Below are 24,061 nucleotides of genomic sequence, written 5' to 3'. Positions count from 1 at the left end.
TAATATTGTTCAAAATGTATATAAATGTATACATGTGTATAATATATATTTATAATATATATATATATATATATATATATATATATATATATATATATATATATATATATATATATATATATATATATAAAGAATTTAAATATGACATCTGAGATTTCATATGAAGGTTTGAGGCTTGGGCTAAAATATGTGGTCTTTAATAACACGCTTATGCAGGGCTCATGAATAATTCAAACATTTATTTCACAGGAAACAAACTGTAAAACATATTCCTCTCAATGCATTCTGATCCGCCATATATTCCTCGTATATATCTCCACAATGCTGATGGATAGCGTTATGAAATAAACTAATTAAATCTGAAAAATGAATTGTGCCAATATTTCATTCCCTGCATCATTACGGATTGGAGTTAAACTATTTTTGCCATCAAAGTATTAAAGGCATAAATCAGCGGTCAAATAAATGCGTGTGCTGGAGAGTTATCGTTTGAATGGAACGACAAAATCATTAGAATCAAATTTATGAACCATGGTCACAAAGCCCATGAGACGCTCGCCTCGCCTCAATACCTAATGATGTCTTCAGACAAAACTGATAAACCCTGTTCATCTTTACCAGTCCATCAACATTAACCTTCACAAGTGCCCAATGTGTTTGTTGATCGTTGGTGCATTACTTTGCACCACATTAGGTAATGCACTGTGAATTAACATGAACTAAAAACTAACTAACATTAACAAAGATTAATAAATACTGTAATAAATATTTTGTTCATTGTTTATTCAAGTTAATTAATACATTAACTAGAATTAACCAATGGAACGTTGTGGTAAAGTGTTACTGCATTTTCTGTCAAACATTCTTTCATGTTAAGACAAAACTTTATATTCAAATTGATATCACCCAGTTGATTGATAACATTAACATTTTCTGTTTTACAAGTATCTGGAATGTTATGTTTAAATACGCAACCAAGGCATTATCTGATTAAATACACAGAAATTTGCAGAAATGTGCAGAACCGAAATTTCAACATTGGTTCAATATTCTTGTTTGATTTTGTTGACATGTTAGAGTCAAAGGTTTTAATAGAAGGGATTTTGGATTTCTCTTTTTATCACTTTATAAATCAGAAAATTCTGTCTGCAGACAGGAGAAACTAAAATTTCACCGTGTTATGGAATAAAATGTTAAATAAATCCAGGCGAGTGATAAATGAACAAACCCTTCTGTAAAAATCTTCAGAATATATATAGGAATAAAACTGTAAATTTTGGTGCATGCAAGTGCTGCTGAAGTGGAGATAAAACTCATTTTGAGAAAACAGCCTTTAATGTAATTGAAATCTACAGACACAAGTAGATAAAGTGTAATACAATAAATGCTTAAAGGTACAGTATATTCTGTATGTTTTCTATCCACTAGTATTCCAACAGTACATTATGAAAAGTCCAAAATCTCAATATTGACCAATGCATTCATAATCATTAGATTATGTGTCCTTTATTAACTTAAATTGATAAAGTGCAATCATAAAGATGATGCAATGTATTTCTGTATTTTTTTAATGAATTTTTTTTTATTTCTATGTACATTTTATTACAATGAATTGTTTAATCATTGTTATGTAAAACTCTTTAAATGATATTTGTGCTAAATAAAAACAATTGCTTTGCCTACTTTAATAGCTTTAGTGTGTAATGCATAATAACTTTAATAAATCATGAATTTATTTTTCTTGGAATATCAGACATTTTCATGTCCCTGATTATTACATTTTAATGAGCTTCAATAAAATCAGTTCTACCTCATTTTGCTTTTGTTCATGCAAATTAATATGCATGCTTACTGTGCATACTTTCTTCATGCTTTTCTGACTAAATGATTCCAACGGAAGCATTTCTTTTAGTCTTTATTAGTATAAGTATCTATCATTCACATTTATACTGGCCTAGTCAAATTGAACTCCCAGTGATTAATTTTTCAAATGAATTTTCAAATGAATTGAGAAACTGTGAAAAAAAGAAGCTATTTTCTTGAAAGTGTGGCATATATGGAGCATGAACCAAATGGTCTTCATTCATTTCATGTCATGAAAACTATTGAGAATGTATTTAAACAATTCATATAATCCATTAATAAGATGATTTGTGATCTTTTCATTGAGCTGAAATGAATCACTTGAATCTGGAGACCATTACAGCGCTGTTTGTGTTCTATATTACCTTTTCTTATTTTGCTGTTTCATAAACTGTGTAGTACTTCATATTTCAAACAATCATATTCTTTAACAGCAGGCTCATTGGCAACATGGGGTTAATGAGTGTTAAATTAACTTTTATTTTTCATTGTAATTAATGGAATTATGAAAATTTTCCATTAAAAAGCAATTTTTGAAACTTTAAACTTTAATGTTTGTGCCTACACAAAAATGATAAATAGCTATATATCAACCCTAAGAAATACTTAAAGGAGTGACAACTAGCCCCAACTAAACAAGCAAAATAAACCAGCCAAGCAATGCATTTTTTTTTTCTTTAATTATTATTTATAGTTGTTCAGACACGTGTATATACAAATACAGACCTTAGATATTTTTACTTTCTTTTTTTCCCCAAAAGTTTGTTCCTGTTTGTACAGTGGGGAAAAAGCAAGTACAGCACCCATTTATGCAGAAGAGCAGAACCAGTGTCAACAAAAGTACAGGAGTGAGTGAGATCTGAATCAACACACACACACACGGTTTCTCCAGCACACTTGAGTTTAAACATATGTTCGTTAGGAGTGTGTTAACTAAGGCATGTGTGACTGCGGTCTGTAGAGAGTCGAGCAGAATTCATTCAGAAGAGGAACTGAGCTGCAAACAGGACGCAGAATTCTTTTAATGTTGAAGGAATTAAACACAAAGAAATTAAGTACAGTTTTACAGTAAATACATTTCATTTTTCAGTATCAATTACCCATAAACATTTTATATTATACAAATCATACAAAAAAAATAATTTGGATGAATCAATAAAATTTGAAAATTGTATGCTATTAGTACACAAACTTGTGCATTAATAATACTGTAAGCTTGTGTCAGAAAACTTTATAATGCATTTACTAGCTTTTGATTTATTTCATGGTCTATAAAAGTTCATTTTTCAGTATGAATTACCCATAAACATTTTATAGCATATAAGAAAAGCATCTATATAGAAAGTTAAATAATGTATATTGTAATAATTCATTATATTTAGTTTTTTTTTAATTCAAGTCCACTATTTTGTAGTATTTTTTTATTTTTTATTTTAAATATTATAAAAAAATAACAAATGATAGATAGATAGATAGATAGATAGATAGATAGATAGATAGATAGATAGATAGATAGATAGATAGATAGATAGATTCAGTGAAGTGATTTATTTAAAAAATCAGAGAATAAAGAATTTGATACTTTCTATAATGTTACAAATATACATAATAACTTAAGTAATATTTTAAAATGCGAAATACTACAAAACACTATAAAATACTGGACTATATTTTATAACTATATATAAATATAAATGAAATATTACAATAAATTTAATCTAAGTTTTTTTTTTTTTTTTAATTGTATGATATAAAATGCTTTCATTGTCCATAAAATAAATCAAAGCCAGTTTACACACTATAAATGTTTCTGACACAAGCTTATTATTAGTGCACAAGGTTGTAGCTCATGTCAAACAATTTTCACACTTTATTAGTAGATCTAAAAAGATTGGCTGTTAGAAAAATTAAAAAGGTAGTAACACTTTACAACAAGGTTGCATTTGTTAACATTAAATAAATTATAATAATAAATATTAAAAAGTATAATCTTAGTAGATGTTGATTCCAGCATTCACTAATACATTATTAAAATCAAAAGTTGTATCTTTTAATGTTATTTAATGAACCTGAGCTAACATGGATTAACAATGAACAGCTGTATTTTAACGTTAAACGTTAACAAAGATAAATAAATACTGTAACAGTGTATTGCTCATTGTTAAGTAATGTTAGTTAATGCATTAAATATAGTTAAAAAATTTAACCTTATTGTAAAGTGTTACCATAAAACAATATACATAAATCAGAGTATAAATGAGCATAAATCATGTATTTTGAAGGGAATTTTTTTTTCTCTTCATGTCATTTCATTTCAGGTCATCGTCCTGTTTCAGTTCAAGTTAAATTCACACACATATACTGAACAGATTCGCACTCTTAAATTCTGAATGTTTCCCGACGCTGACAGAGTCAGTCTCATGACAGATGATTTATTCTCAAAACCATTGAAAACAATCAAACAAACAACTCCAGAACCTTCTGCACTGCAGCAAACGTTCTGGAGCAATGCTTGTGCAAAACTACAGCACTCTCTCCTGCATAACCTTCTAATTTCAGTGGAACTACAGCACACATGAACGTGTCGAGAAAAGAAGAGGTGAAAACAGCCAAAAGAACACTTTATTTAACATGTTTTTTTCATTATCAAGTCCATGCACATGCCACGTTATGAAACCAGCAAGTTCCTTCCGTTAAAATCACAGACAGTCCGGCAAACACAGCATCATCTGAACAAACGCTGCACCTTTGAACCTCCGAACTTTGAAAAACGTTGGCAGGAGATTTAAAAACAGATGAAGCGTTCCTATTGGCTCAGGGCTTCAGATCGCTGTTCAAAGGTGGCCTCTGATTGGCTGCGTTTGTTGAACGCAAACATCCCAATGTTTTGCACTCATATTTTTATTATTATTTTCTTTTATTTTAGAAAAGACATGTGAATCAAATTAATACCTTAATATCAAACATTATGTACAACATATTTTGATCATAACATTTAATGTGGTATCCATAATAACAAATAACAGTGATGCTGAATAATAATGAATTATAATAATTAATGATTTATGAAGTGTCTGTTTTTCCTCATCCTCCAGAAAGGTAAAAATACAAAAAAAAAAAAAAAAAAACAAGTAGTATTCTAACACTATAATGTTATATTTGTGACTACTTCAGGATACACAGTATCCATTTAATAAGCTGATTCTGTTTCCCAGTTCAAAGTGTGTACAAAGCATGGTATTAATGGAGTACAAATGATACAAATACTACTGAAGATGATTTTTTTTTTTTTTTTTTTTTTTTAAGTTTCTCTCATGGTTTCTAGTGTAAACCATGAAACGGAGCACGTATGGTGTGTTTCCTCGAGTCTTGATGTGGCAAAGCCGAGCTGCTGAAATCGCTTCATTAACAAAAACAAACAGGACTAGCAGAAGCAAACAGGCTTATGAGAGTCAGAAAGGCAAAAACCATTTTCCAATTAGTGACTGTTTGAAAGTCCACAGTATTGTTTATTGTCAGACATATCGTCAGAGCCGACGCTCATCATCTGCTTTAACAGCTCAGATATCTTCTGTCTCTCAATGTGAGCTCATGTTGAAGCTCATTTCGCCTCTTAAACTCAAAGAGTGATGGAAAGAGTAACCAGGCAGGCTACAGTTGGGGTGAATCTCACAAAAACAGGTCCAGATCACATTTCACTGCACAAAATGAGATGTTTTTTTTTAATAAAAAAAGTCTAATTTACTGTAGAGTTTTGTTCTGTCATTTCCATTTATTAACGTTATTAACAGTTACTTGTATTCCTTTTATAAGTCGATTTGGATAAAAGCATCTGCTAAATGAAGAATGTAAATGTAGCAATACTTTTACAGCATTTATGAATCTTAGATAATGTTCATTTCAACATAACATGACCTAACATGAACATAACTAACATGAACCACTGTATTAAGCATTAAAAAAAGGTTTATAAATTCTGTAAGAAATGCATTGCTTATTTTTAAGTTCTTCTTAGCTAATGTTAATGAATGAGACTTTGTTGTAAAGTGTTACCGATTTGCTGATTACTGATTTAACGATTACTGGAGTGATATTTTTATATCTTAATCATCAAGTATTTAATAGACAATACAACAGATACTAAAGGTGAAGTGTGTGATTTTTGTGACACCAAGCAAAATTTTAATTTAAAATCTAACAATTTAAAAATTTAATAACGTGTGTGTGTGTGTGTGTGTGTGTGTGTGTGTATATGTACATATCAGAATGCAGAAACAGTAATATTGTGAAATATTATTGCAATTTAAAATATCTGTTTTCTATGTGAATTTCTGTTAAACTGTAATTTATTTCTGTGATGAATTTTCAGCATCATATATACATATATATATCATATATTTTATTCCCTTGATGCACAGCTGTATTTTCAGCATCATTACTCCAGTCTTCAGTGTCACATGGCACTGATAATAAATCAGCATATTAGAATGATTTCTGAAGATCATGTGACACTGAAGACTGGAGTAATGATGCTGAAAATAGAGCTGCACATCAAGGGAATGAAATATATTTCTAAGTATATTAAAATAGAAAACCATTATTTTAAATTGCAATAATATTTCACAATATTAGATTTTTTTTATTTATTTTTATTAGTCCTAAAATATGCTTCATATTGTTTGTGCAAAATATAAATTCTTATTTTCTGATTCTGTGGTGAAACATGAGTCAGGTTTGGTGAGATTCACCCATCAGTTCCTCTATCATATATAAGGCTTCGAGAGGAGAAAAATGCCCATGTTCTAATGTCTTGCGTATGTAGCATCAGCATATTAAACGAGTCAGAACTGCACCAATTAACAGCTACAGAACAAACAGATGCATTAATGAAATCAACAAATGAAACTAGACTTTATTCCCCCGATGGAAACGCTGAATTCGAAGCACTTCCAGGAGATATTAGTATAGTGTACAGTATAAGGCCTATTCAAACAAACGATTACTTTTACTTTCACCCAAGTAAAAGGGGAAAACATCATGCAGAGCCCCTTTCCATATTTGGTTCCTAATAGAGTCGGACACACAGTTATGACAAGAAAAGAATTTCCATGATCCGTTAATGTTGATGTCTCATATCAATTGATAAAAGGTCATAGGAAAAATATAGATATTTATGTTGCAGTTAAGTTTATCTTACAAAATACAAAATCATTGTTTTTAGTGGTGTGGTCTACTAAGACAAGTCCCTCAAATTGCAGTAGAGAATCAAATCCAAATTCATTCTAACCAACGTCTTCCTTCGACTGGGAAAGATCCTGCGGCGAGACCGTTTCTTCTGATGAATTCTGCAATTTGTTAGGGGAAGGCAGACGAAGGACGAAAGGCAAGAGTCTTTGTGTGTGTGTGTATATTTATGAACTCGGGTTGTTTATGTCTATCTATGTGACACCCACCTATAAACCTCCAATTCTCACAGAGCCTCCGGCGTTTCTTAACACGTGTTCTAATTACCCACAAAAGAGCGACTCGCTCCCAATGGACCCAAATCAAAGCTGAGACTCCGCCCCCTTCCTCCCGGCAGCCAATCCGCAGCGACCGGCCGCCGCAGTTGATTGGTCGGTTGGTTAAACAGATGATCTGCATTTCTCCTTTGTGCAGACTTTTCTTAATCGAATACGGCGAAGGACCACTTAAATATTGGAAAACAAAACAAAAGCGCAGCAGAAGTGTTCCTGGTGAATCTCAAGCCCTCCACGGCACCGGGACGAGCCGAGTTTCCCGAGGGCTGCTTGAGGGGCTATAAGGTGAAGAACACAGAGATGCAGAGCAGCAGCAGGGCCAGCAGGGGGCGAGACGTTTGGTGCCGCAGGCCTGAAGTCGACACGTCGCTCCGGGACGGTTCAGCCTCGTGACTGGTGTCGTCTGGAAACGAGGAGACCCAAAAAATGTGATCAACTTCTGTATAGTTCATTGAAGAATATATATACATATATACATATATATATATATATATATATATATATATATATATATATTACACATCCCAAAAAAAAAAAAAAAATACACACATCACCTTTAAATAACATATTTTTTTCATTACTATGTTACGCATTTTAATGGTTTAATTTTAAATATGTTAAAGGACTAAAAGGTAAGAGGATCGGTGCACTAGTTTTAGTTCACTAAAACTATAAAAAAGATCATTAGTTAAAATAAACTAGTTTTTGAACTAGTTTTTATGTTTTTTTAAAGACTACTCTTCTGTTCATAAAGCCTGCATTTATTTGATCTGAAATACAGCAAAAGCAGTAATATTGTAAATATTTTTACTATTTCAAATTACTTTTTTCTATGTGAATAGTGACTATGTGTTAAACTGTAATTTATTTCTGTGATGCGCAGCTGTATTTTCATCATCATTACTCCAGTCTTCAGTGTCACATGATCTTCAGAAATCATTCTAATATGATGATCTGCTGCTCAACAAACATATTTTATTAGTATTATTAATATTTAAAACAATGGAGTATTTTTTTTTTTGGGGGGGGGGGGTTATAGAAATAAATACTTTTATTTAGCAAGGATGCTTTAAATTCATTTACATTTATAATGTTACAGTAGATTTCGATTTCAGATAAATGCTGTTCTTCTGAACTTTATATTCTTTAAAGAAACCCGAGAAAAATGATTTCTGAAGCTCATGTGACACTGAAGACGAGAAGGGTCTGGCTGCAGACTTGCACTTGCACTCTCAGACTTGCATTCTCAGACTTGCACTCTCAGACACTTGCACTTCCGGTAGTGACAGTCTTTTTTATTTTGTTCTATTTATTGATTACTTTTTGTTTGAATCTCTCAACATTTTACAACAGTAGCCAGGTGGTGAAGACAAGAAAAAAGAAACTAAATTACGAAGTCACTTGCAATCATCACTTGCACTCTCAGCTACCTGCGACGTCACTTGCAATCGACACAAATCGTGTGTGTTGCCAATGGAGACAAGACGCTGTGGTGATTGAACGATTAAAACTAATTTAAAAAGACAAGACCCACAAATCCGCAGCCACAAAACAGCAGAATATGAACGCAATGCACAAAGTCTCTCATTAAGCGTTTCATTTCCTCCCGTAGAAAATCATTATAAATAAAACACATAATGTAGCTTAATGGACAAAGACAATGAAATAAAAGAGCTGTAGACAGTTATTCTATATGGAAAAACGCTTAACGCGAAACTTTGCATGTTGCATTTATTCTGGGCTCACCTGATTGCCTGTACATATATTTTAATAATGAAGAGGAGCATATTGAGTTTCTTCTTTATCATCTTAGTCTATTATTATGCCACATTATGCCATGTTTTTGTGCATGTTTTGCCATGTTTTGTACATTATTCATTATATTAATAAACTATATTGAATTTGATATTTGAATAGCATCTTAATACATTAAGCCATATTAAGTGTTTATGTTTTTTACGGGAGGAAAACGCTCAATGAGAGACTTTGCGCATTACATTCATATTCTGCTGTTTTGTGGCCGTGGATTTGCGGATCTTGTTTTTTTTCTTGCATTACCCCTGTACGTTACAGTACTAATTTAGTTTTAATCATTCAATCACCACAGCGTCTTGTCTCCATTGGCAACATGCACGATTTCTGTTGATTGCAAGTGACGTCGCAGGTAGCTGAGAGTGCAAGTGACGATTGCAAGTGACTTCGTAATTTAGTTTCTTTTTTCTTGTCTTCACCACCTGGCTGCTGTTGTAAAATGTTGAGAGATTCAAACAAAAAAGAATAAATAAATAGAACAAAATATAAAATAAAGACTGCAAGTGATGTCACTACCGGAAGTGCAAGTGTCTGAGAGTGCAAGTCTGAGAATGCAAGTCTGAGAGTGCAATTGCAAGTCTGCAGCCAGACCCTTTTGCTGAAGACTGGAGTAATGATGCTGAAAATTCAGCTTTGATCACAGAAATAAATTACATTTTACAATATATTCACACAGAAAACAGCTATTTTAAATAGTAAAAATATTTCACAATTTTACTGATTTTACTGTATTACTGTTCAAATAAATGCAGGCTTGGTGAGCAGAAGAGACTTCTTTCAGAAACATTAAAAATCTTACTGTTCAAAAACTTTTGACTGGTAGTGTGTGTATACTGTATATATATATATAATATATATATATATATATATATATATATATATATATATATATATAATATATATATATCTATATATTATTATTTGAGCTAGTTGCCAAGGCAACATTTCTCATTTTCATTTAGAATAAGTAGATGTACTAAAATAACTAAAGCTGAAATAAAAATAACAAAAACACAACAAAATTACTAAAACTTTGACCTTTAAAATGAAAACATAAAAATAAAAACTAATTCAGAATATTACTAAAACATGAAGTAATATCTGAATAATACCAAAAAAATGCACTAGTGCATGTCCATTTGCAGTCTAAACTGTAATAAGCCAGACTCCTGTTGTCAGAATCCTCAGTAATAACGGAGTCTCAGTGCATTTCTGCTGGTTTACTGATGCAGACACACAGACTGCGGTTATCATCCGTGAGCGTGATATGGCTTTGGAAAGCACAGTGTCTCTCAGCGGGGGAAACGGACAGGTGTGTCGCTAAAAGAGACAGATAAATATAGTTGGGAGGACAGAGCAGTTTGCTGGCTCATTCAGGCGGGCAGACAGACACCTCCAGCCTCTCAGTGGGGATCTGGACTAATAAATCAATGCCTCCATCATGCCAGGAACTCAGGCCTGGGTGGGTGTGTGTTGGCAAGGTGAAAATGCACGAGAAAACAATACTGTGCTCAACTACACTGACACTATCTGCGGTGTTAATTGATATAAGCATGCGCTTTTAACAGCTTTTCACCACCAATCGCCCACCGAACTGAAACTGGCTCTACACTTGGTTTTCTGAGCCTGTGAAATGTTAACACTTTATTTTGATAGCTCACTTTGCAAGAACATTTCCAACAACTTATTCTGCTAACCCTAACAATAAACCCAACCTGAAAGTCTACTATTACTTTAATAAGAGTTAGCTGACGTAGTTGCAATTAAGTTACTTATAGTTTTTTAGAATGTCTATATATAATCAAAGAGCATGTCTAGTCAATTGAATTCATAAAACTTTAATAATTGATTAAAATTGTAACAACAATAATTTAATGTTTATTTTTTCTACAGAAATTCTGTTGTTTTAAATTATTCTGATTCATTCTGTATGATTTAATTTCATTCTTATGATTTATTTCATACTTTATGATTTAACAAATTTGTCATAAAAAATTGTTATCATCATGGTATTTAATCAAATAATAAAATGTTAGCAATACAGTTCATTTCTTAAAGATTTGAAAATGTAAAATAGAAAATTTGAACAAATCCTTTTTTTGGAAAACAATTTAATTTAGTTTAAATAATGAAAAAGCTTGTCTAATGAATTGAATTCATAAAATTTTTATAATTTATTAAAATGGTAAAAAATAATAATAAAATGTTTATTTTTTCCAGAAATTCAGTTTTCTGTTCTTAATTGTTCTGTTATAAGATTTAAAATGTATTATCAAAAACAAAGGTATTATAATTAATGCATACAACTTTAACAATTTAATATTTAAAATGCATTCAAATGAAATTTCAACAATACATTTTTTCTTCTTTTTTTTAGCAAACAAAGTGCTGCAAAAGGTTTATAGTTTAAATTAAATGTGCATGAAAAAATTGTGATATTCCTTAATAAAATAATGCTTTAATAAACTATCATTAATTATTGTTATTATCATTACTATTTTGAGACATACATTCTATTGTACAATAGGTTTCTCTCATAATTTCTTCAAATTTAACCAAACGTTTAACCAGAGTAATTTTGGTGGGTTGTAGTGAAAACTTTTGAGTTTCTGTGTGTATTTGATGAATTTTCTCAAATGAAATGGTGACGGAGTGACTCAGACTCGCAGTCTTTTTGCGCTTTAATACGCTAGTCGATATCGCAATTTTATTACACATACTACATACTTTCTTTTTATCTAAATTTTGACACATTTCCGTGACATTTCGCATTTTTATGACTGAACTCATAGGCAATGCGCTTGTGGACGGATTCGCCATTGATCACCACATAAAACCAAAGCAGTCTGTGGTTGGACACGGTCAGACGGTCATTTCGTGACACAGTGGGCTCTACACCAATTTACAGTTTGACTTCTCCCTTGGTCTACTTCAGGACATCTTGAATTTGAATGCAGCTCCAATGTTTGATCATGACACCATGAAAGTCAAAGCTAGCGTGACAGAAATGGCAATAAATATTACGAGCCGGGAGTCGTGCATATGTTAGTAAGTGCCATGTGTTCGGATGTAATGGGTTTCATCAGGGAGAAGCCAAAACAAGCTTGGCATCGTCCCATGTGACACTGCTAATTTGGCACAAAACCATCGTGCATATCCAAGCTTTGGATCTTAATTCTTCCCGCAGTCGATGTGCATGCATATATTGATACAGTGTGTAAATATAATCCATGCATTTCAGCTGGAAGCCACGATAGACACTGACTGACTGAAGCTTTTGGCTCGCTGAAAGGTCACATGGCTAATTTCTCGTCGCTTAATTGCTTGTGCACACTGTGTGGAGATGTTGACAGACAGCCCTCAGCTATTACAAGAGAATGCATTATTAATACGATGTGTACCTCATGCATAAATAAAACAGTCTTTGTGGTTTGAAGTGTCAGAAAAGCCGCAGGCGAAACTCAAATCAAGGTACACATGCACAGAGTGATTAGAGGAAGTAAAGCACACAGACTGAACACAGCGAAGGTGAATTCAAGCCATACTGACCTCTTGGTTCTAATGCATTTTCTACTTTGTCATCGACAAAAACGCGGTCATGAACGCCTATGGTTTTCTCGCAGCCATCTACAAAAACAGAAGAAATGAAAAAGATACCGTAAGCCAATCGTGTTAGTGGTAATTCAGCAGCCCGACCCACCTGCCAATCAGAGGAAAGCACACAGAAGCAGTCACCTGCCGTTAATGTCCATTAAAGTGTGTTGCATTGAAAGGCATGGGAGTTTCTGTAACCAAATGCCTCCGACAGAATCATCCGTGTGTGGTTTGTAAAAAGTAACACTTACTCGGTGGTCTCACGAACACTTTCAGCTTGAGACACGACCTTCTCCCGGTTTCTGTGATCATGGATGCTGTAAAACACAAAGAAGAGATAAGAAAAGGTGAGTACACACACAAACACCTGAGAAAGATATCGTCTTAGTCTCACACTGCACACACACTATCCTATAACGCTGTTGCTTGCGGTTGTATTTCGTGGTCTGAAATAGGAAATTGCTCCTTTCCTGTGGAATCTAAAGGGTGTGCGCACACTCACACATGCACACACACACACACACACTTCACTGCGGGGTGAAGAGAAGAACGCCACACTGTCATTTGTGGTTTTCTGTCAATAGCAGTCTGCTGGTTTATCAGCCGATTTAGGCCCCAAGAGTTTCGAGCACAAATATACCAGACTGAATTCAAAAGAGGAAAATCACAGCTGTAATTATAACGTGACTTCATCTCAAGTTTATTTTTAGGCATAGTGTTTCTTGAATGCTACAGTTAAGGTCCAGTTGGAAAGAAAAATCGCACAAAGATCTCCTCAGTATCTCAATTATTTCTCTGAGACAGAAGCAGAATTAAATGGAGCTCTGACTGATCTAAGTCCCTCAGGGAACGCAAAAGATTTGCAAGTGAACAAAATGTTTTGCAAGAGAATACAAAATTTCATCGGAGAACGCAGACTTTTTGCAAGTGAAGAGTTTCTCAGGGAATGCAAAGAATTTGCGAGTGAACAGTTTTTCTGTGGAATGCAAGTTTGGCAAGCAAAAACAGTTTCTTGGGAATGCAAACATTTTGCAAGCAAACAAAAAAATTTTGCAAGCGGAAACAGTTTCTTGGGAATGCAAACAAAATTTTGCAAGCGAAAAAAGTTTCTCTAAGAACGCAAACGTTTTGCAAGCAAAAACAATGTTTTTCAGAGGATGCAAAAATTTGGCAAGAGAAAACAGTTTCTCTAAGAACGCAAACGTTTTGCAAGCAAAAACAATGTTTTTCAGAGGATGCAAAAATTTGGCAAGAGAAAACAGTTTCTCTGAGAACACAAAAGTTTTGCAAGCAAAAACAATGTTTTTCAGAGGATACAACAATTTTGCAAGCAAAAACTAATTTTCTCTGAGAATGCAAAAAATTGCAAGTGAACATAAATGTTTAACAACAAACAGTTTCTCTGAGAAACATTTTGCAAGTGAACAGTTTTTCTGTGGAACACAAAAGTCTTGCAAATGATTTCTGAGCAAATGCAAAGTTTCTTGGTGGAACGCAAACGTTTTGCAAGCAAAAACAATGTTTTTCAAAAGGATGCAAACATTTTGCAAGCGAAAACAATTTCTCCGAGAACACAAAAATTTTGCAAGCAAAAATGAATTTTCTCAGAGAACACAAAAAAATCACAAGTGAACACAAATGTTTTACAACAAACACAACAAACACAAAAAAACATTATGCAAGTGAACAGTTTCTCTGTGGAACACAAAAGTCTTGCAAGCAAACATAGTTTCTCTGTGGAATGCAAAAGTATTTTTCTTTTTGAAAAAGAGAGAAAGAGAGAGAGAGAGAGAGAGAGAGAGAGAGAGAGAGAGAGAGAGAGGATGGGGTGAGAGAGAGAAAGAGAGAGAGAGAGAGAGAGAGAGAGAGAGAGAGATTTCAACAGCATCTCAGAGAAATTAGCCAACATTCCAAAGATCTTGAACACCTCAAATTCTCCCAAGACCAGATGACCTGAGCTATGCATCTGTCAACATTCCACTAATTAATGTCTTCTTCATAACAGTTTTAGGACAAATGGCAACAAATCAGACCTTCCAATGAGACATAAATGTGAAGTTTCCTTAGCCGTGAAAGAGAAAACTCTGAGGAATTCTATGTTCATCTGAGGTTATTCTGTGAGCTTTATTAAGACAGACAGAACAGTGCAAGTTCAACGGTTGGACTAATTAAGGCTAATTACTCTCAACATGGGATTTTATTCTGTGATCTTTGGTGGAAATGTGCTGTGGTGTGTGTGGGATGTGTAGAGTTCCTACATTACAGTCCACACTGTCTTTTAACACTTCGAAGTCAACAATCTCAAGCAGTTTACCTCCATAATGTGATGCATTTCTGAACAAAACAGATGGACAATAAATGTAAGGCCATGACTTGGTTTAATCCATGTGGAATTGAATTCAGAAACTGCCGCAATAACACCATTATGAAAGTAAATAGGGTCAGTTTTGATTTACATGTATCAAAATTGCATCAGTAATGATGTCTCACTTAAAATTTGATCTTTGTTTCTCATGCCTTTGAATACAAAATATTACACCGCTATCTTAGAATCATTCATTCAGCACATCAATCTGCTATGAAACATCCTGAATATCTTCAAATCAGCACATATTGACAGAGTTTTATAGTGACATCTGTATGTGTAATGCACATTTCTGAAGCGAACCATTCTATCCTGATCAGTATTCTGTGCCGGTTGAGTTTATTAATGGAATAAAACAAACACCGAAGCATGTCATGAATCCAAATGATAGAGTTTCACAAAGGAAGAGCCATATAAAGCTGACAAACAGAGAAATAAAAGACTGTCAGTCTATTCCTGCGTGCTCGCTAAACTGGATTACATTACAAGCAACGTGATTTAGAAAAAGTACCTTTTGGACTTTTTAGACAATGGTAATACTTTTTTTTTTTTTTTACCATGGCATTTTTTGAAGAACTTTGAAATTTTATTTATATATATTTTTGCATACTTTTATGTTACAAAAGATTTCTATTTCAAATAAATGCTGTTGTTTTGAACTTTCTATTAATCTGTGAATCCTGAAAAATAAAATGTATCACAGTTTCCACAAAAATATTGTGCAGCACAACTGTTTTCAACTGATAATAATCAGAAATTTTTCTTGAGCAGCAAATCAGCATATTAGAATGATTTCTGAAGATCATGTGACACTGAAGACTGGAGTAATGATGCTGAAAATACAGCTGCGCATCACAGAAATAAATTACAGTTTAACACATATTCACATAGAAAACAGCTGTTTTAAACTGTAATAATATTTCACAGTTTTTACTGTTTTACTGTATTTTTAAACAAATAAATGGACCCTTGATAAGCATATGAGAGTTCTTTCAAATATTAACACATTTTACTGCCCCCAAACCTTTGAGCACTAGCTATCAGAACAATGTACAAGTTGTAGACAGAAACAAGTTTTCCAAGTATGCTGTAATAAAAAATGAACAGGGAGGCACATCTCCAGGAACTCTGCCTCCTTCACCCCGTCTGCATGCCGCTTAATAATCAAACGCATTTTCCGATTGGAAATCTGGCAAGCGTGTGCAAGCGTTTATTTTATTTGACAAAGACAACATACGAATGCAGAGCTATTAAATATGCAGCGCTCTCTTTTGAGCACCGTAGCCAGCGGCAGAGCTTTCTCAATTTGTCCTCATCCATAAAGAGCCTCAACTAATAGCATCAGCAGAGATGAAGAGCATTTCTCACAGCCCTCATCTGCCTCTCTGCTTTAGTGCTGCTGTCTCTCTCTAAATGTACATGCAAATGACACCGAAAGAGTGTGTGTGTGTCTGTCTGAGTGTCTCTGTGTGTGTGTGGGTAACATATTGCTAAAAAGACCAATACAAAGACAGACTGAAAGGACGGACCTAAAACCTATCTAGAGAGCAGAATATCACTGAGGATGCATGACCCTTTTGATGTGACACAGCAGAAAACAACCACATAGAACACACTAGCAACCGATTAACTGCTTTGAAACGAAATGTATAATAAAAAGAGCTATACAAATAAATGTGAATTTAATTAAACTGAATTAACACCCTATCAACCGCATAACAATACCCTGGTTACCACCCAGAATACTCTAGCATCTGCAGAGCAATACCCTAGCAACTGCAACACCTTGGAAACTACACAGAACACCCTTGCAACACCCTGGCAACCACACAGTACACCCTACCAATCCCATAGCAACACCCTAGCAACTGTACAGCAACACCCTGTCAACCACACAAAACACCCTACAAATCACATAGCAGCACCCTGGCAACTGTACAGCAACACCCTGGCAACCACACAAAACACCCTAGAAATCACATAGCAGCACCCTGGCAAACACACCCTAACAACTGCAATGTAACACCCTAGCAACTCCATAGCAATACTTTGCAACCACATAGCAACACCCTAACTACCACACAGAGCATTCTAGCAATCACGTAGAAAAACCATCAACCAAAGAGAGCACCCGAGAAACCATATAACAACACCCTAGCAACTGCATAGCAACACCTTGGTAACCACCCATAACACCCTAGCAACCACACAAAATCCTTAGCAACTACAAAGCAACACCTTGGCAACCACATAGAATCCCCTAGATTATCATTGCAGTGAGTTTTTCACAACTCACATTCATCAATGTAAAAAATCTAGCTACTGAGACACTGAGTAGTTTATAACATCCAGGACAAGTGGATATTGTGAAGGGGCAAGTGCAGGGACGTGCACAGGGGGGTTGCTCAGGTTGCCCGGGCAACTGCCCATATGCCCTTCTCGACTCACGTTGCCCTTCCGAGGTGGAAAAAAAATAAATAAAAATAATCGTACAATGGATGCAGAATTTCACGTAGGCCTAGATAAAATAAATAAATAATAAATAAAAAAAAATCGCAAAGCCTCATTCACTTCCATATTCGGGCACCCGTACCCGAAAGTGAAAGTCGGTAGGGGAAGGGCAAACTCTCTTTACGGGGCTGCAGCGCTGCACGCGACCGGCACCTGAGCTGAGCCTGCATGAGCGGCCCTAGAAGGAGATTGTCGCGGTTGTGGGTGAGACGACTCAACGTTGTCGGAAAAGTAATAGTAAGGTTATAATCGTTAACGAAAACGAACGAAAAAACGAAAACTAGTTGGGAAAAAAATTGTGTTAACTGAAATAAGAATAAAAACGAGGCATTACAAAAAAACGATAACTAACCAAAACTGTAATGTGTGTTTGGCAAACTAACTAAAATAAAATAAAATTATAGATTAAATGTCCTTTAGTTTTCGTCTTTGGTCAATGTCTTTCATAGAGCAAACGTTCAGCTGCATTTAATTTCCCTGCATCTCTCACTCACGCGTCTCTCTCACATAACGTTACTCAGCGCGCCCTCACAGCCCTCACACCTCCTGTGCACAGTGCATGCACAACCGCGTCTCCATGAGAACGAGTGTTGGAAGCAAGTCGCGAAAAGGTTGGTATCTCGTGAAAACCATTACACAAATCACACATTAAAAAGTGGTATAAAATATTTTTAATTCTGAATATAATTTGTGTCAGTGTGTTATGTCGACCCGAGAGAAGCGATGCTACTTTAGAAAGTTAACTAGACGCAAGTTTGAGGTAAAATGCACTTGGGTTGTCGATGTCAAAAAACTATTTAAGCTGTGATTCAAGTAAGGATAATTGACTACGGGCCGTTGAATTATTAGAAAAATAATGCACACCTGAGGTGGTGATTCGGTCACGACTCGAAGCGGAGTCAATTATTCCGCTTATACCCACGTTACCACCACACCTCAAGACATCGATCAGATGGATATATTTTAAAGGGATTCGTTTCGGTTTTTTTGTACTTAATCGCTATTGTGGGTAGGACTATTTCTTCCGCATCTCATCCCAACGCTTCTTTTGCTGGTTTCACAATGTCATTTTAAAGCTGGTAATGGAGGGCTTGAGCCGTTGATAGTATTATAATGCAGTTATTAATGAAGTTATTAGAAAGAGAGCGAGAGAGACAGAGACACAAACACACACACACACACAGAGAGAGAGAGAGAGAGAGAGAGAGAGAGAGAGAGAGCTTGTGTGAATTAGACTGCAGCAGCGTCTCTAAACAGCGCTGTTATTACCTCGCTAGTGAGAAATGTCATGTGTACTTTTGGAAAATCGTCTGTCATGTTGTTGTTTTTGTTAGTCCTGTAATTTCCTTTATTACAGTTTTACTATGCGAAGTGATATGGAACTGTAATGCGGTCAAGAGAGCTGCCTGGAACTACGTTCGCCATGCTTTTCCCAGAAAATAATGTCACGCCTCAGAACGTTTACGTCAGCCAATCAGATTCAAGCATTCAACGGCCCCGTAGTATAAATATTAATAATGTTATGTCATTTTTTTACTCTTACACTGAATGTTTGCTCCTTCATTCCAGATGAGTAGGCTATTGTATAGGGTAAATTTAGTATAGGGTGTGAAAATTGTACAGCCTGTGGCATTTGTATAGGGTGTGAATTCTGTATAGAAAATTATTGCTTGACTAAAGTAAAGCCCTCTCTCTCTTTCTCACCCATGCACACTCACTCATGCACACACCCACAGCACACACACACTAAAAAAAAATATGCTGTATTTAAAGTTTTCTTTTTATTTGTTATTTGTCATGTTCTTTTCTCAGATTAAGCTCCCTGACAATCTGACAGAAATGTCTTGTTGTGGCTCAAAAATGGGTTGAACACATGCGGTTTCATGTATGTCTTCTTTAGTCTGTTGGCTCTTTAGGGTTTTTAACTGGCACAACGTCACTTACACATTTCTGTCACTTACACATTTTGCACTTACTGCGGAGTGTTGAGACTGTTTACATATGTGTTCCCATGTGTACATTTTATGTACTGATTTTATTTTTGAATGAATATTTTCTAAAATTGTATGATGTTTTTGTTGAGTTATTATTACACAATACTTTTTCTGCCCTTTTTGAATCTTGCCCTGACAAATAACCCAAATTACAAAAAAAGACTAAAACAATAAAGACCCTGTTATTCTCAGTCCTTCATATAGCCCGTGAGTTTTTTTTTGGGGGGGGGGCCTTTTTTTAGGTCAGAGCAACTGCCCCTCAAAATTCCTGTGCACGTCCCTGGGCAAGTGAAAAAGAATTTTACTTGCCCGAACAGACAAGTAACCTGATTAAAAAGCCAATAACAAACAACAACTAGGGCAGCACCGAAACTTTGGCGAGAATGATTCTGAAAAAAATTCAACATAATATTTGATATAGGTTAGTAACATCACATAACAAAGAGTGTTGTTTACCGACTATCAGCACAATTGCAAATGTGACATGAGTCAATGATTCAGTGAGCCATTCATAAAGGCAGTCACAAAGGCAGTAAAACATTAATCTTATAACAATATTTATGAATTGGCAATTTTACTGTGTAAATGCATTTATAGAACCTCTTATCTTCATTAAAAAGTCTAAGTAAATACATCTAAATGGCACTTTTGATAAAGCTTCTGTGTTTCCTCTGATGTGGAAAGATGGAGTTTGTTAAAACTGATTTCATTTTAATGGTAACAACCATACAGTGTCTTATTATTCTAACTGAATGTATTGATAAAATGTAAGAATTAGACTTTAATGATGACATACATTTAATAAGTTTAGTAAAATACTGCCCTTCATAAGTTTAAAGAGTGTCCTAGAAATCAATTAAAGAGGTCATATGATGCGATTTAAATTTTTCTTTTCTCTTTGAAGTTTTACAAGCTCTTGGTGCATAAAGAAGATCTGTGAAGTTACAAAGACTAAAGTTTTAAATCCAAAGAGATATTTTTATAAAAGTTAAGAGTCAACCATGCCTACCTAAAATGTCTCGTTCTAACACGCCCCCACATGTCTACGTCATGATGTGGGAAGATTTGCATAACACCGCCAAAATGTTCACGCAAAGAAAGAAGGCATAACTTTTATTCTCGCTGTAGTATTGTTGTTGCCAAAAGAAGACGATATCCATATTCATCATGCCTAGAGCTGATCAGTGCTGGTCGCTGAGGAAATACATCAACTTCACCGTGGATGAAGCTTAGTCCAGCCCGGGGTCGTCACATGTGGTTGCCTTTGTCGAATCCGCCGGCCACACCGTTCTCAAGCCCACTGCCGCTCACTCTAGCCCGCCGTGTGTGACGCTGTGTTTCATTGTGAAAGCGAAACTACTTTGTTTGGCCTTCCAAAAGAGGACACAACTAGAAATCAGCGGTTAAGTTTTATTTACAAAACTGTCCAAGAACAGTTCAACCCAAATATTCAGATGTGTGCAACTGGAGGACTGTTTCCTGATCCTGGAAGATTAGATTACAATGCCGGCTGTTCTGACTCACAGCATGTAAGTACATGTTTTATATTTAAAGAATTTGCCACTGATGATTCAAATGCGAGTTTTGAGCAGTGTAGAGCAGTGCTTGTTGTTTGTCATTTCTCCAATCACAAATGCAGACATGGTTTTATGTTTACGTGGCGTGATTCAATGCAACGTGTATAAAGACAGTATAAGTCATTATAATCAGTAATTATGTCCCCACTGGATGCAACAAATGCCTCGTTTGTAATGGGTTTTATTAGTTTTGTTTGGAAAATAATGTGTTTTTTTCTTTTTACCTTAAACCGCATGAACACATCTCATAACACCAAATACACAAAATAATGTTCTTTTTAGAAACATCATATGACCCCTTTAAAGGCGAATATCACAAATATGCAGATTAAAGTAAGACCTCATAGAGCAGCGATGAGACTACTGCTTGAGAATCAATTACATTTATGGCAAAAAAAGAAGCTTTTTCCCCCCGAACAAGTAACATTTTTATTCAGACAAGTGAATGACTGATTTTCTTGTCCGAAGGACAAGCACATGTCAAGGCTTATTGTCGAGCTCTGATGTGTTTAAAGATGTTCTCATTTCTGCTAATTCAGTTGAACTGCTCTGTTATCTGGAGGGAACACATTGTGATTTAATATGCTTTTAATTTCTACAACACACCAGAGACTTTCATCATTATGACAATTACACAAATTCACAATTTCAAGAGCCTCCAAAAACCTCTGCTCTAATATTATGAAATATTTGCAATATACATGTTGCAAAATATATTTTCCCAATTAGAATACACAGATATTTTTGAATGGCCATCAGTGGAAAAAGAGGACCATTAAACAAACATTATAAATGAACACCAGGCAACTCCTCTGGTATACTGTAGAGTCTCTTCCCACTGTAAACATGTTATTTACTGATTACCAGAGTTCATGTTCATCTACAGATTCCACTTCATGCAGACCATATAGAACATCCTAGAAACCGCATAGCAACACCCTGGCAAACAAACAGAACACCCTAGCAACCACATAGCAACACCCTGGTGACCATTCAGAATGCCCTAGCATCTGCATAGCAACACCCTACAAACTGCAACACACTGACAACCATCCAGAATATCCTAGCATCTGCATACTTCAACAGCCTAACAAATGGAATACCTTGGCAACTAGATATAATACCCTAGCAACCAAAGTAAACATGATATTTACTGATTTCATGTTCATCTGCAGGTCTGCAGGCAGGACATACAGATTCCATTTCATACAGACCCTACAGAACACCAAGCAACTGCATAGCAACACCCTATCAACCACACAGAATGCCCTAGCAACTGCATAGCAACACCCTGGCTACCACTGTAAACGTTATTTACTGATGCACTTTAGTTCAAGTTCATTTACAGATCAGCAGGCACGTCCCACTTCAATCTAAAGTGAAAACACATTAGGAGAATTCTCACAGATGCCATTCATAGACACGGTCTCTGGAAGTTCATAGCCTTCATAGGCGTGTGTGTGTGTGTGTGTGTGTGTGTGTGTGTGTGTGATGATCTGCTCACAGACGCTCTTTGGCAGTGTCTTTCAGTAAGTTTAAGATGCTGTCTGGCAAGCGGGCAGGTCCAGGCCGTGTGCCACCAAATGTTACAGTCACACACACAGGAAGAGGAAAACAGCGGGATGTTGGGAAGTGTTGTGACCCAGAGGATGCAGAAGGGAATCAGACAAAACAAAGAGAAGGAAAAGGTTCCATTCATCAAAGGCATGATAATGGCTGACGTGCTCCTTCACACCACAGGAGAAGCGATGAAACGCCAGGAGTCTTCATGAACGTGATGTATGTGTTGGCCCTGTCTACAGCTCATGCACAGAAATATAATAAACTCAGTTTGTCTGTCATTAAACTGATCTACATCACTGCGCTCATGCAAATGGCTCATCGTTACCATGACAACCAGGGTCAGGCAAAATACAGAGTTTAAGAATGGGCTTCCTTTGTGTGAGTTTAAATTGCAACAACAACACACAGAATTGGAATGAAAGGAAGAGGAATTTATAGAATTGCACATTTGGATTAATTTCTTATTCATTTAAAATAATATTACAAACAAAAATTACACATTATATGTATGTGTGTGTGTGTGTGTGTGTGTGTGTGTGTGTGTGTGTGTTTGATCTGCATCCCACTCTGCTCACCTGCTCTGACTAAACATTATTTGGATAATTAATAAAAATATTGATATTTAATATTAATATATTTTCTGTCCAATTTTATTGTTACTTTCAATAAGAATGTGGTTATTTTATTGGCTTGTGTTTTTTAAATTCAGTATCATTAAAATTATTAAGTTAAATTAAAAAAAATTCTTACAAAATTACTTTATACTATTAAATAAAATAATAAATAATTATTACAAAGCATTTTCGCGTTTTCAGCCAGGTGCATCCAGAATTTTCATTTCGGTGCATCCCTGGCTATATTATATATATATATATATATATATAGATATCTATATATATATTATATATATATATATATATTCATACACACACACCATTCAAAAATTTGGGGCCAGTACTTTTCAGCTTACCAAAGCTGAATTTATTTGCTAAAAATTATAGCAAAAACAGTAATATGCACTTATAACAGTTTGTTGAATTTATTTCAGTTATGTTTCACTTCAATTGAACATATTAAAATTTGAATTCCAATTCTCCATCCTGTTGACTGTTCTTATTCAAATTCAGGAATTTAAAAGTCATTCCCAATGTAATTCTGAATGGCACCAACCCTGATAGTGACTACATCTCTTACAGCATCTATCAAACCTGCAGCAGTCGCTATACAGTGGCCAGAGAGGGTAAACCATGATTTAATAAGCGT

The 24,061-nt window shown here is 34.9% G+C and overlaps 1 protein-coding gene across 2 annotated transcripts in view; it reads right to left on the bottom strand.

The window, feature by feature from the left end:
* Window positions 1-7,056: 7,056 nt before the first annotated feature.
* LOC109066930 (ephrin-A5b) overlaps window positions 7,057-24,061 on the bottom strand; it is a 111,821-nt gene continuing 94,816 nt past the window's right edge. The window contains exons 3-5 of one of the 2 annotated variants that reach the window (XM_042761562.1): window positions 13,040-13,105; window positions 12,744-12,821; window positions 7,057-7,785 (exon numbers count right to left, since the gene is read on the bottom strand). In XM_042761562.1, the coding sequence (XP_042617496.1) occupies window positions 7,661-7,785; window positions 12,744-12,821; window positions 13,040-13,105 (269 nt within the window). In that variant the 3' untranslated portion in view covers window positions 7,057-7,660. The remainder of the gene's footprint in view (window positions 7,786-12,743; window positions 12,822-13,039; window positions 13,106-24,061) is intronic. The other variant, XM_042761563.1, reaches the window with a different exon arrangement.

The sequence above is a fragment of the Cyprinus carpio genome, chromosome A8 (genome assembly GCF_018340385.1).
Source record: "Cyprinus carpio isolate SPL01 chromosome A8, ASM1834038v1, whole genome shotgun sequence".
Lineage (NCBI taxonomy): Eukaryota > Metazoa > Chordata > Actinopteri > Cypriniformes > Cyprinidae > Cyprinus > Cyprinus carpio.
The sequence above is the reverse complement of the archived record's forward strand: the minus strand, read 5'-3'. Positions and strand labels throughout refer to the sequence as shown.